Source organism: Astatotilapia calliptera, chromosome 18, assembly GCF_900246225.1.
Source record: "Astatotilapia calliptera chromosome 18, fAstCal1.2, whole genome shotgun sequence".
NCBI classification, from domain to species: Eukaryota; Metazoa; Chordata; class Actinopteri; order Cichliformes; family Cichlidae; genus Astatotilapia; species Astatotilapia calliptera.
The window spans coordinates 16,908,724-16,922,795 of NC_039319.1; the positions used below are offsets into that span (position 1 = coordinate 16,908,724).

General features: G+C 40.0%; 1 protein-coding gene across 2 annotated transcripts in view; it reads right to left on the reverse strand.

Annotated features, from left to right (window-relative positions):
* Window positions 1-668: 668 nt before the first annotated feature.
* Window positions 669-14,072, reverse strand: part of LOC113010706 (phosphatase and actin regulator 1-like) — a 49,704-nt gene continuing 36,300 nt past the window's right edge. For both annotated transcript variants that reach the window (XM_026149902.1, XM_026149901.1), the window contains exons 7-12: window positions 12,606-12,762; window positions 8,742-8,797; window positions 7,599-7,660; window positions 5,848-5,988; window positions 3,298-3,374; window positions 669-3,171 (exon numbers count right to left, since the gene is read on the reverse strand). In XM_026149902.1, coding sequence (XP_026005687.1) covers window positions 3,156-3,171; window positions 3,298-3,374; window positions 5,848-5,988; window positions 7,599-7,660; window positions 8,742-8,797; window positions 12,606-12,762 — 509 coding nt within the window. In that variant the 3' untranslated portion in view covers window positions 669-3,155. The remainder of the gene's footprint in view (window positions 3,172-3,297; window positions 3,375-5,847; window positions 5,989-7,598; window positions 7,661-8,741; window positions 8,798-12,605; window positions 12,763-14,072) is intronic.

Consider the following 14,072-nt stretch of genomic DNA (forward strand, 5'->3'; position numbering starts at 1 on the left):
ATTCCCTCACACTCATCTCCAGGGTTTGTTGATGCCAGAGGAGAATACCCAGGCTGGTCTGCACTAACAGGAAGGCAGCAGTAACTCAAACAATTGTTGCAACCAACATATTCAGAAAAGCATCTCTGAATGTGAACATGTTGAACCTAGATGCAGATGAGCTACAGTAGCAGAAGAGCCCATTGGGTGTGACTCCAGTCAGCTAAGAACAGGAAATGGAGGCTATAGTTAACTAACAATGTTCCCTGGTTTGATGATGTATATTTAACTTGTGAGACAAAACCTTTAATGTTGCATTTAAATGGCTCTCCAATTTCATTTCTTCCTCCTTTAAAAAAAGGGCCCTTCCCCTGTATTCATAAGGAATTACCAAATGGCCCAAACCTGATTTGTAATATTCTAAACTGAGGTATATTTTACACCTGAATTGAGAATGTAAATTAGTCTCAATAGGGAAGTTTATTGGATCATAAGAAGAAGGCTCTGAAATGTAAATACTATTAGTAAACATTTCTATCAATAAAACATAAGCACAATTTTTACTGTATATACACTAAGTTAGTAACAGCCAAAGAAGAGTGTGTTTTAGTGATCTCAGACTGTAATTACTACAAGGTTAAAGAACAAGCCTAAAATATGTACAAAAATAATAATGCATACAAAGTAAATGCATTCAGAAATGGAGTTTAATTGGCATGATGTATCCTTTACATAGTATTCTGTAGATTAAAAATGGGGGGGAAAGAGGACTGCATTCAGTTTTTGTTCAGTTGCTCCACAGACATGTAAAAGGAATCAGATTATTGCTGACATCATGTTCCTTGATTCCAGCAAAATGGAAAAACCTCATGCTCAGCCCGTTGGCTCAGGTTGTTACTAAAGAGCTGAAAATGAGAACTGGAGTGTATTTTTAATATAAATTCCTCCCTATTCCTACTATGCTTGTACTGAACCTCTGGACTTAAAAACATGAAAGAACATGTTGAGATGGCTGAATTATACAGAAGCTGCTCCCAACACGAAATACCACAAATATTAAAGTGTTTGCAATTAGATGATCCATTGACATTTTAATATTAAAAAAAAAAAAAAGGAGGGGGTGGAGGGACAAGAAAAATACTTGTGTATTGATTCTGATCTGAACTTCTTCAGAAATCTAGCAAACCCCTATCCATTCACATACAAACCATGCAGTGCAAAACTTTTTTTTTGTCATCAATTCCCTGATTTCATTATGTCATCTATCGCTGTCCTTAAAAATAAGGGGAAACCCTGTTAATTTGCAGACAGATGTATTGTAAAAGGCGACCGGCAGCCGTTCAACTCCACTGTTTCTTCATCTGACAATTTCATATTGCAACTTTAAAAGCAATACAGTAGAAAATAATGAAAATATTCTGTGCACATAAAGCTCGTGAGCACTGGACTACTGGTGAAGGGTGGCTGATCAGGTAACAAAGACCACTGAAGTGAAGAGACACACTGGTTACACCTCAGAAATCCAACAATACTTTACACATTTGGACTTTACCTTGAAACAACGGCCACTTTAAAGCCACACTCTTAACAGTGCAAACTATATTTAGGAATAAAAATATTTAAAAATCCTGACTCAGTGAATACACTAAAATCAGTGCTCAAATCTTTTGAAATAGAGAATGCATCCTTTTTCGTTGAGAGTTCCATCAAATCTTGTCCGAATGTGTCGGTAAAGCTGTCAAAGAGGCAGATTTTCAGGTGGCTCAGTCAAGAAAATTGCTGAAAAAGTCCCCCAGAATAAAGCCTTTTTTTTTTCTCTTTTTTTTTTTTTAAAGTAAGGTATAAAAGAAAACTTTAAACCCTGAAGTGTAGGCATAGTATGTACGCACAGTAAAAAACAATGATGTGTGTGTGGGGGGGTACACCTGCAGTTTAACCTTTTCTCTATAAACACTGGGTATTGCTTCGTCAAAAGCTTGGGTGACACAAGTATAAAAGTAAAGTGTATAATACAATGCACGTTATGAGCAAAGATCATTTCACACACTTCTGCAAAAGAAAAAGAGACATGTGGTGAGTCATCTCTTGATATAAATCACACACATCAAAGCACTGACATGTAAAGATGTAAATTAATCGTTTATGAGCCGAGCGCCTCTAGAAAAAACAAAAAAAAACAAAAAAACAGTTAACACTGTCAAAATAATACAAAACAGGTCATTCTTGCACACACTGGAAACCAGAAAATATCCACCAGCTGCAAATTTTGACAGTAAATTTATAAGACCCACATGAATAAAATGCAGTTAAACGCGATTCTTCTTTAAATTCGACCTTCTTCAGTATAAACAAAATATACATTAAAGAGAGAGACAGTACAGGCGTTAGCCCCAACTCTTAAATTCACAGTTAGCAATTAAATGTCAGCATTTTCGGTACAGTGAGAAGTGCATGAAAGAAGTCAGGACTACATAGTAACGACATAGAGGACACTCCAGGGGGTGCTATAGTCTAAGAAAAGCAGAAGGAAAAAAAAAAAAAAGTATTGCACATGATTTTAATGTTGGACGCCTCCTTCCCTCCCGCCCTTCCTCCTGTTTCTCTAAGCTGTTTCCAAAGTCCCAGCAGGTGTAGTAATGATGGAGCTTCTGATGACATAGTGAGCTCAGAACAATCAACCCTGCATCCTGGCACAAAAGCTGTCCGTAAGGGCTAGAGGAGTCTGGTGTGACAGCGTAATAAAGAAGAGGAATAAAAACATGTCCACTGAGACAAGTCTACTGGTGTTATTGACATACCAAGGTACAGTTACCCTCGGTAGATGACACAAGTGTGCCAATCAATCGCAAACGAGAAAACTGGTCTGCTATCCAATCGCCACAGAACTGAGTGCCTGCCTGAGAGCTCAGCAGAGAGGTTTTAGAGATAGTCGAGCAAATTCCACACAGGGCGGGGGCAATGTGAATCGGCTGGAGTCTTTGTGTGCTACTACATGGATGGAGTAGTGGGTGTCTGCGTCTTGTGGCGTAGTACCGACTCAGTTGTGTGGGACTTGAAAAGGCATTTCAGAAGACATGGCCTTATTGTAGAAACGGGCACCATTTTACTGTCCAGCACTTAAGGTTCTCAGTGGAGGAGAGCGCCGGTTGGGCACTGCTCGAGACAGTGGTGGTCTACTATGGTCTGTGAAACCTAGAAAGATATATTTAAAAAAAAAAAAGAGAGGTTTTGAAGTTTCAAGAAGAAGTCGGCACGTGCGTGCCAATATTTTTGGCTGCATTTGAAGTGATATCAATCATGCAAGCTGGTAGTTTGTACCTGGTTAAATGGCGACTTGATTCGTGCACTTCCATCTCGTTGCTCTTGAAATCGTTGAGTTCCTTCCTTATAGCTGCCTGCAGAGGACAAAGAGGAAGAAGACTGAGCGAAGCTGCAAAGGCTTAGCTCACAAACGGCAGCCTTTAAGCCCCGACTCCTTTTAGTATGCTTCATGCATTATTTATGCTCATCTCAAAGCCATGAATGAGTCTTCTGAATTCTTTTCTCTCATCACAGGAACTTTCAATTTCCCCCTCTTGAGACTTCTAACAGCCCTAACATAATTTACAATCTGTTGATGATTTACTTGGATAGATTCCTCTTTAAATAGCATTAAGTTTTGATAGCATTGATTTATACAGGACAGATAAAGAGAATACAGTTAAATGGAATTTTTAGATTTGACCATGACAGCTGTATTTTTAGAACATCAAAGCGATATCTACTTTTTTACAGTCTTTGGATCCAAAGCTCCAAATAAAGCAGATTTCAGAGTGGGAAAAAAACCCTGCAGTGATCTGAATGCATCAGCAGGGGGCACTGTGGTGTAATTTCACCAATTGGGCCTCACCAAAGCAAGCTTTTGAGTCCAAACCAGCGGGTAGTGAATCATGGCTTCTGTATATAAAAATGGTACGATACAATCTTTTTTAATGACCTTACATCCCCTCTACAATGTCACAGCATGTAACAGAACCCCGGTCAGGTGATTGCTTCTACTATTCAACGTGACGCAAGGGGATGTCTTCTGCCTCAGGGAGGATGCGTCCACAGCAGGAGACCAAACAAAATTCTGTGTTCGACGGCAGAAGTAGCAAACCAAAAAAAACCCCAACAAAATAAAACTTCAGCACAGCAGCGTTGGGGGGCTTCTTGAGGCACTGCTTGTCCAATTACACTCTTATGTAAGTGGAGATGTTGCATAACCAAAATGCTGAATCCTTATGATTTCTCACATTTCACATGAGTGGACCTCAGGTGTGCCCGTAGTGTTTAGGACAATGCAGAATATCTGCTCAGCAAACTCTACAGCTCATTAAAAGTCTTAGATCACGGGACAGTGAGCAGCAGGGTTGCTTCAGGGTGTTTCACAAAGGCAAACCAAACAACAGAGTTGGACTTTTCATTATGAAAGAGGAGGAACACACCCTTCTGCTACTACAGGGAGTGCAGAATTATTAGGCAAGTTGTATTTTTGAAGAATAATTTTATTATTGAACAACAACCATGATCCCAATGAACCCAAAAAACTCATTAATATCAAAGCTGAATGTTTTTGGAAGCAGTTTTTAGTTTGTTTTTAGTTTTAGCTATTTTAGGGGGATATCTGTGTGTGCAGGTGACTATTACTGTGCATATCTCACATTTGATGATGGACCACAGGTTCTCAATGGGGTTCAGATCAGGTGAACAAGGTGGCCATGTCATTAGTTTCTCTTCTTTTATACCCTTTCTTGCCAGCCACGCTGTGGAGTACTTGGACGCGTGTGATGGAGCATTGTCCTGCATGAAAATCATGTTTTTCTTGAAGGATGCAGACTTCTTCCTGTACCACTGCTTGAAGAAGGTGTCTTCCAGAAACTGGCAGTAGGACTGGGAGTTGAGCTTGACTCCATCCTCAACCCGAAAAGGCCCCACAAGCTCATCTTTGATGATACCAGCCCAAACCAGTACTCCACCTCCACCTTGCTGGCGTCTGAGTCGGACTGGAGCTCTCTGCCCTTTACCAATCCAGCCACGGGCCCATCCATCTGGCCCATCAAGACTCACTCTCATTTCATCAGTCCATAAAACCTTAGAAAAATCAGTCTTGGGATATTTCTTGGCCCAGTCTTGACGTTTCAGCTTGTGTGTCTTGTTCAGTGGTGGTCGTCTTTCAGCCTTTCTTACCTTGGCCATGTCTCTGAGTATTGCACACCTTGTGCTTTTGGGCACTCCAGTGATGTTGCAGCTCTGAAATATGGCCAAACTGGTGGCAAGTGGCATCTTGGCAGCTGCACGCTTGACTTTTCTCTGTTCATGGGCAGTTATTTTGCGCCTTGGTTTTTCCACACGCTTCTTGCGACCCTGTTGACTATTTTGAATGAAACGCTTGATTGTTCGATGATCACGCTTCAGAAGCTTTGCAATTTTGAGACTGCTGCATCCCTCTGCAAGATATCTCACTATTTTTGACTTTTCTGAGCCTGTCAAGTCCTTCTTTTGACCCATTTTGCCAAAGGAAAGGACGTTGCCTAATAATTATGCACACCTGATATAGGGTGTTGATGTCATTAGACCACACCCCTTCTCATTACAGAGATGCACATCACCTAATATGCTTAATTGGTAGTAGGCTTTCGAGCCTATACAGCTTGGAGTAAGACAACATGCATGAAGAGGATGATGTGGACAAAATACTCATTTGCCTAATAATTCTGCACTCCCTGTATGAGCGTGTCATAAGAAGCACAGAAGCAGAGCTTAAGAGTGACAAATCAAATTAGGGAAGGGGGAATCTTGAGAATATCAGAGATTATCTAATTTTAACAGTAAGATTAGTAAACTGACCTTATCAGCTGCAGTGAGCCGGGTCCAGGGCTTATCTGCCCGCCGGTCGTAGTCCTGGGCATCTGACACCTCCACATAGTCACTGAATCGAATGAGGATTTTGGCCTGTCTCAGTTCCTCTACAGTGGGCCTCTGGCTCAGCTGGAGCGAAATGAGGAAAATTAAAAACATATATTACATTTCTCATAGAAAGTCTTCAGCCTGCATTGTTTTTTCTTATGCAGGAGGAAGAGTGAGGAGGTCAAGAAACCAGTCCTGATATTTTATTGTGTTGAAAAAGTCTCAAATTAACATTTCAGTTTCTGCTTGACACCGATTACTTTACTCAGATACTGATCATAATTCTCATAAGAAAGTGAGGTTATAAAGGAAACCCATAGAACTTTATTTTAGTTTAAGAAGCAATAAGCAAAATTTAACAAACAATGGATTAGATTAGAGTACCTGCACGTCTATCTTCAGCTGCACAGGGTGCTTTTCATTACTCTAACCTCTCTCCTCTCAGGTACACCCAGCAAAAAATAAGAAAGATGCAAGGGCAGACATACTAAAGCTGTCAAATTGGAAATCTGTGGTTTTATGTAGTTAGTCTTCAGCAAAGTAAGTTATTTATAACATGCTGCACACACATAGTGATGCATGAATATTTCAGGAACATGGAACCATAACAGCATAATGAAAAGCTCCCACTGCCTCATGTAGAATCTCATATATAACCTTTAAAATGGGTGCTGTGGCTCTACGCCTGAGTGTAGATCTATTTTTTTGTGAGGTAACGTCTCCTTCCTTACTTATGAGGTGTCTTTCGGAACGGCTAGACTCAGGTCCTTGCCTGATGAAGTGATGAAGTATTACAACACCCTGCTGTTTAAAAAGCCTGGTTCTTCCATTACTTGGTTTACACATTTGCATAACAAGTGAAAGATCCACAGTTTGATCCTGGAAGGAGACACAAATCCCTTTGGGGTTGTGTCAGAAAGGGCATCTGGTGTAAAAATCTGCCAAATCAAACATGAGGAGCTACCCACTGTGGCGGCTTCTTGTGAGTAAGGGAGCAGCCGGAAGTAGATTTAGATTAATTCCCTTTAATAGCGCTGAAGCAAAAGGGATGACATGACATTTTATTTTACAGTTTTTCCTCCTCGTTCACATATTCTAAGGAGTCATGGTTAGAGTACATATCTTTTACTTGATTTCTTGAGAATTGGGTAGCACTACTTTTTGAAAAAATAGCTCGGTTATGTTGGTTATTTTGACCTTGGTTCACCTTGGAGTAAATCGCTTTCAGTTACAGCCATGTTTCTGATTACAACTTCAAAAAAAAAAAAAAAACCAAAAAAAAAAAACCCCTTCTCTCTATTCTTGCATTTTTAAAAACTTGCATATTTTAAAGTATATATCATCATTGGTATTTGTCCAACAGCTGAGAGGTTTTGTTTTGAGAAGCATATCTGCAGGTGAGCAGAAAGTGTTATTCTTTAATTTGACAGGGATGGGAACATGCTCAACACCTCCCTATGGGGTCTAAGAGTTTGGCATCCAACATGTTGAAGGGACAAGGGCAACAAGGGCATCAGTGTCTCCTGAGGGAACCTGAGAAGTACCAACACCAGGCCCACGCATACACACACACTCCATTTCATCAGATGACTCACTGTCATAGTGTTTGTTTATCCTGGCCAACAACTTGCCCCTTCAAGTGCCAAAAGAGCAAGTGTGGGTTCACACTTTTGGAGCTATTTTGGACTCACCTTTCGCGTGAGCCTTCGTTTTATCTCCCTTTTCTCCTCCATTTCCTCCTGCTCATTGCGAGCTGCAAAGAATGAAAGGATGAAGTGTTAACCTTTGAATACAGGCATCCGTACAGTGGGGCTCTTTGTGAAATAAGTACAAGCGCGCCGCTTGCTTAAAATGCCTCATTTGTTCCACACTTAACTGGATAAGTCCCTTAAAGCTTAAAAAGCTTCCATCATTGGCTGTTTTATGCTTTTAGGAGAGGTTAGGCATGAGGAGTGACTGATTGCTTTGTTTCTTTCACATTGTCCCAGAGCTTTTCAAATGTATATAGTTCTCTTTTGCTGATTACATCAAGTTCTTATTCCTCACTAAATTCCTGTATGTGTTGTCCTGCAGATTCCACTGGAATCACAATGACAAACAAAACAAAAAGATAAGTTAAAACGAGAGACAAGAGTAAACAAGAAGCACACTGGGACACTGCTGTTTGCAAAAAGCTTCACCAGTCAGTCTGTATTTATGCTTGTACTAAACACACACTCCATTTCCAGTACTACTTGCAGTTTGGGATTTTAGATGTTGCTTCATTACAAAATAAAGTCCCGTTTGTTTAACCTTGGTTTTGTATGTGTGTGAGTGACAGGGAGGACATGACTTGTCAGTCATAAATTGTTACTTTGTCTTTTTCCCCCTTGTACTGTTGCCAATCATCCAAGAGCCTCTGGGAAAGCAGGAACTGATAGTAAATCAGTCTTTGATGTGAGATCTGCAGAGTCCCAGGAAACAGAACTGCTTCTCTCTGATACTGCATGTGTTTGAGCTAAGAAAGCAGTCTCTGTGGACATGACTCCTCGGGGAACCCTGCTACCTTGCATGACTTTCACGAAAAGGCAGATCGAGGAGGAACAAAAGAAAGAGATGCATGTCCACGAGCACTCACATAACAGGGTCTCATAATAATCATTTAAAAAAAATTAATAAAAAAATGTAAAAAAAAAGAAAAGAAAAGAAATTTCCACGCTGCCCTTCATGCAGTCAGTATGCACAAGAAGGCAGCTACAAATGTGGGCCATGTGTTGCTAAAAGGCAACGTTTGAGGGACCTTTTTGCACATTTTTAGCTATGTAATGTTAAATACACACGTTTAAGATACTCACGTTTGAGGATGTTCCTTTGCTCTAGCTCCTCAGCTGTGGGTCTCTGACTCAAGCGTCTGATGAGAAACAGAAATCCACAGTCAGCACACAATCAGAGAAAGGAGGTCAGCGAGGAAAGTCTGAACCAATATGGGAGCAGTTTTGAGATTATCACATTTAAAAAAAGAAAATACATCCAAATATTTTACAGGTTTTTCTCATTAAGAGGACTTTAACAGTCACGGGGTTCAATTAATGTTCGCATCAAACATCTGAATGACTTTGAAAACATGACTTTGTTAGTGCCAGACAAGCTGGTTTGTGGATCTCTTGGGATTTTCAGCCACAAATGTCTCTAGAGTTCAGAACCGTATGGGGGGGGGGGAAAAACCCAGTGAGGAGCAGTTCTACAGAGGGGAAACATCTTGGTGATGAGAGGCCACAGAACAGCTAGCCTGGTACGGAAAATCCACTCCCAGCAAGTGCAGCTGAGAGCAGCAAAGCACCTCAGAATGCAATTTCAAACTTTGAGGCCAACAGGCTGCAATAGAAATCTGAGGGTGCAGTGGGCAGAGGCTCACAAAAACTTAAGCACAAATGCAAAGACAGTTAAGAAATAAATGTAATCAGAATTTCTGATCCACATCATCAAACCATGGACCAACCTTACTTTGTGGATTGGAGGTTTGAGGAAAAAATAAATTAAAAAAATTCCTTTAACTTTCACTGTTTGACTGCCATTGTGTGTATGAGTATCATTGCTGACCAAGTTGATCTTTTCTTCCTACAAATTACTGATGGCTACTTCCAGCTTGATGATGCACCTTGTTACAAAGCTAAAGTCACCACTAACTGGGCACATCAGCGTGGCAGTGAGTACAGTCACCTCAATAACCTCATTAGTCACCAGATCCGAATCCACAACACCTTTGGGATGTTTTATAAGGGGAGATCCGCAATGTGAATGTGCAGCTGCCAAATTTGCAGAACTGATGTGATGCAGTCACGTCACACATGAAAATTCAGGGTATTTTGAAAGGACAAGAAGTGTTCCAAAACAGTATAGTTCAGGAAAAAGCTGCTAAGCTCATTTTTTTTCTCCCCTACATTCTGCAGAGCATTCACTTCCCAGCTTTGACATCGACTCCCGACAAGTTTATCTTATTGACACGTTGGCTCACAGAACGAGCACTTTTATATAGTGCTGGGAATAAGTCGCGTAGAGTAAGTTTAGAGTAAAATGCATTCTCAAACTGAACTGAATACAAATGACCTCAATTCTCATTCTTCCTTGTGTCCTGTAGAAGTTATTTATGAGCAACAGAGTTGTATATTGTTTTAGTTGAAAGGCTTTTATCTTATTTAAGCTCTTGCCTCATGACAGCTTGACAGGTGAAAATCCAAAAACGTCACTCATTCATGATCACCAATCCCCACAATGACTCAATGATAAAGCAGTGATGGGATGCAGGAATAAGGCTAAAAGCAAAGCCTGATACCCCAAACCACCAAACTCTTATCTGATGCTGTATCAGGAAAATATGACTGTGACACCTTCAGCTGCTGAGTAAAAAGGTCATTACAAATTTACTGCATACAGCACCTACACAGCAAAAAACAGAATAGCCAGATATGCTTTTTATTTTATTTTATACAACATCAGAGTAGATGTGCTGTGTACAGGTTATCTCTAGTATGCTTATTAAGTGGCTGGAAGTACTAAGATGCACAAAGTCAGTCACTCAAAATACTTTCAGCTGGAGACTCTTACAATAGCAATCTATCCAAAACAAGTGGTGGTAGATCTGTCTTTGAGCACTGGATCAATGATTGACTCAGTTTCTTTAGATCTGACCTGTTACTGCTCATCAAAATAAGAGCCTGTAGCCAGACATAGTTCTGTGCAAAGAAAGGTCCAGGCACTAAATCCCAGACTGGGCTTTTGGATATCTCAGCATGGATTGAAGATTATGTAGTAAGCTCCATTTACTTTTGAACCTTTTACCAGTTTAAGTGATGCAAAGAATAGAGATGGTGAAGGTAGATGAGTTTAAATACCTGGGGTCAACCATGTAAAGAAAATGCAGATAGTGAGGTGCATAAGAGAGGTGAAGAAGAGTTTGCAGGCATGGTGGAGTGGATGGAGATGAGTGACATTAAAATATATAGTTAGTGCTATATTTTTATTTAACCACTCAAATTAAACCCAAGTCTTTGCTTTAAGCTCTTTATTCTTTACAGCTGAATGTTTTGATACATGGCTAGAATAGTAAAAGTTGTCAGTTTCAGACAATCCCGAAAAAGTATTTTTAAACATTAAAAAGTGCTTGTTTCTGAACCCGGTGCAAGTATTGCAGACAATACAAATTCCTTCTGAACAAGTAAAATTTGTAACCCTTCCAGATATCAATGATGCGTGGAAGTGAGAAATCACTTAATCATTGATTTAGTTTCTTTCTCTCTGAGCTGCTGCTGACTTATACCAACCAATTATTTAGCAGCATTTAGAAGGACAAACATCATTGTAATTACATCCAGAAATTCAATACACACAAATAAGATATAAGAACGCCTAAGAAATCTGCCCAAGGAAAAAAGGAAAATTTAAAAAGGAATAAAATAATAAAATACATGTTACATGAAAATATGAATACAGTCATTAAATCCAGCGGAGAAAGAAAAAAAAAACAGCATAAAACCGTGCGTTTATTAACTTTATGAAGGGTAAAAGCACTTCATTTTACTTTCCATACTTTTCCCAGTGAATCAGGTCAGCAGAACTAAGCTGAGGTCAGCGTGTCCTAGATCAGCATTATCATAATCAATTCTAACTGGCCTGGCACAAGCAACTACTTTAAAGGACACAATGCCGCTGGTAATAAAGAGTGAAATGGGAAAGTGTTTGTTAGGTGATACTGTATAAAAGACGCTGTTACAGAGCTGGAACATCAGAACTAAGCAGACAGTATGTCTGAGAACATGTACTGTGCTGCCGTCACAGTGAGGAGTAGTGCCAGTGTCTCTAGGTAATACTCCGTCAGTGCCGCATCTCATATCGAATTGCACTATTCAGATTTTCATTTTTACCAAGTAGCTGGTGGTTTCTTTGCCCCCTTACCACATCATTACATCCGCTTTATTTAGTCGCGCATGTTCATAAAGCCCAGTGAAATCAAATGAGACCAAACATTGCGTTGTTTGATCTGCTCAGTTACTAGAATTCACATTCATGACCTCAACATATGTATATACATTCCTACGACTTGCACACACGGCATCACTGCAGTGTGTGTAAACTGCTGATATGAAGCGGCTTGCGCGGTGCTGCTGTGTGGAGGAGTCGGGTGGAGATAGTTTGGCACATGCATCACTGTGGTGATTCAGTGAGCGAGGCAGGGAGTCAGGCAGGAGAGGAAGAAAGTGAGAGAGAGACAGGGTTAGAGAGAGAAATGGAGAGAGAGAGAGCACTCGAGAGAGAGAAGACAAGAGCAGGGAAAAAAAGGAGGAGGGGGGAGTTTGATGCATCACTGAAATTAGGTCAGCTCCATTTTCAGAGACTCGTTTTAACGAAATAAAGCGTTTATCCTTATCGGATATTGGGAAGGAAAAAACTGAAAGGATAGAAAAGACTGAATAAAAATAAGACTCACATGGGCTTTGGACTGAGTCACAATACTGTTAAGCCAGGACATTAGGAATTGTCAGCCCAAAGTAAAACAAATGCTTGCAATGGCTGAGAAAAGCCAGTGCTGTTGCCCAACAGCTGTTATCGGGCTGGCTACAGCAACATCAGCCAGGCCCGCTGGAAATATCTGTCCCAGAAATTGTGGCTGTATTGTAATTGTATTCAGGCTAAGAAGAAAAGCATGTGCGTATGATTCTCACCTTGTGAGTTTGGTGCCTATCTGCTGCCTAGATTCCAGTCTCTCCTCATCTGTCTGCATGGGCAGGATGTTTTTCTCCTCCAGTTCCCTCTTAGATGGACGGTTACTCAGCTTGATGGCCAAAGAGTCTTTTCTTAGTACCTTCTGAGCCAGTGTACCTAAATTTGAAATGCAAAATGTTAAAATAGTTATGGTTAATAGGTATTGGTATGGTAAAAATAAGTATACGAAAATGGGGTTTAATGTACTGATCTTTGCTATTTGGCCTCTGTTTTCTGGATCTTCCAGAAAACAGAGTTTTAAATATTTTATACCATGGATTTAAAACAATAGCTCTCTAACATTATGTTCCTTCCATGCATTCTGCACAGTTCAGCAGTTTTTCCAAGAGAATATGCATCAAAGTTTTGGCTGATAATTAAATTCTAGATACATTTCTGTGAATCTTTCGGCCCTACTTTGAAGGTTAGTTTAAATCTGAGTTCCAAGAGCCTTCATGTGAAATAAGGAGCCCTGACAATTATGATCAGTCAAACAAACAGTCTCTATGTCTGCAAACATGAGCTGTCCAAACAAAAACAGTAAGTAGAAGTAAGTAAGTAAAATTTATTTATATAGCGCTTTTCACAGATAAAAATCACAAAGTGCTTTACAACACAGAAAATGGGAATATAAAAACAATATAACAGTAAATAAAACAATGTAAAACAATAAAACTATAAAAACAGCATAAGAAGAAATTAATCAAATGCTTTTCTAAATAAAAATGTCTTCAGCTGTTTCTTAAAAGAATCAATGGAGTCCGTGCAGCGAAGAGACAGTGGGAGAGAATTCCACAACCGTGGTGCCACAGTCTGAAAGGCCCGATCACCACGAGTTTTAAAACGAGTGCGTGGTACCACCAGCAGTCTCTGATCTAATGACCTTAAAGCCCGAGAAGATGTATGTGGTTTCAGCAGGTCAGATAAATCTTGAGGAGCCTGACCATGCAGGGCCCTAAAGGTTAGAACTAAAATTTTAAACTGAAACCTAAAATTTACAGGCAACCAGTGAAGGGAGGCCAAGACTGGAGTGATATGCGAACAGAGAAAGACACTTCTGCTGCTAAGGCACCCTGTTTCTCAAATGCCCTACCTGTGACTTTAATTTGACTTACAACTAGTGCAGAACAAAATGCACATGTTTGGAGAGGTCACACTGCAGCTCGAGTGAGCAATTCACAGAAAGAATGGGGTGTGTTAACAAAATATGCAGCTCATGCACACCACCAACAGCAGTTAGCTTCAATAACTGCACAGAATTGGTCCTATGTTTATGCATGAACAATGCTACATAAAACCATAGTATGATTTAATTTATATGTCTAGAAAAGTTTAATTATACATGACATATTATGATATCATGTTGCCTAACAACCATCTGACAACAACTAAAAAACACAGACCAAGCAATACTGTAGCACAGGTAT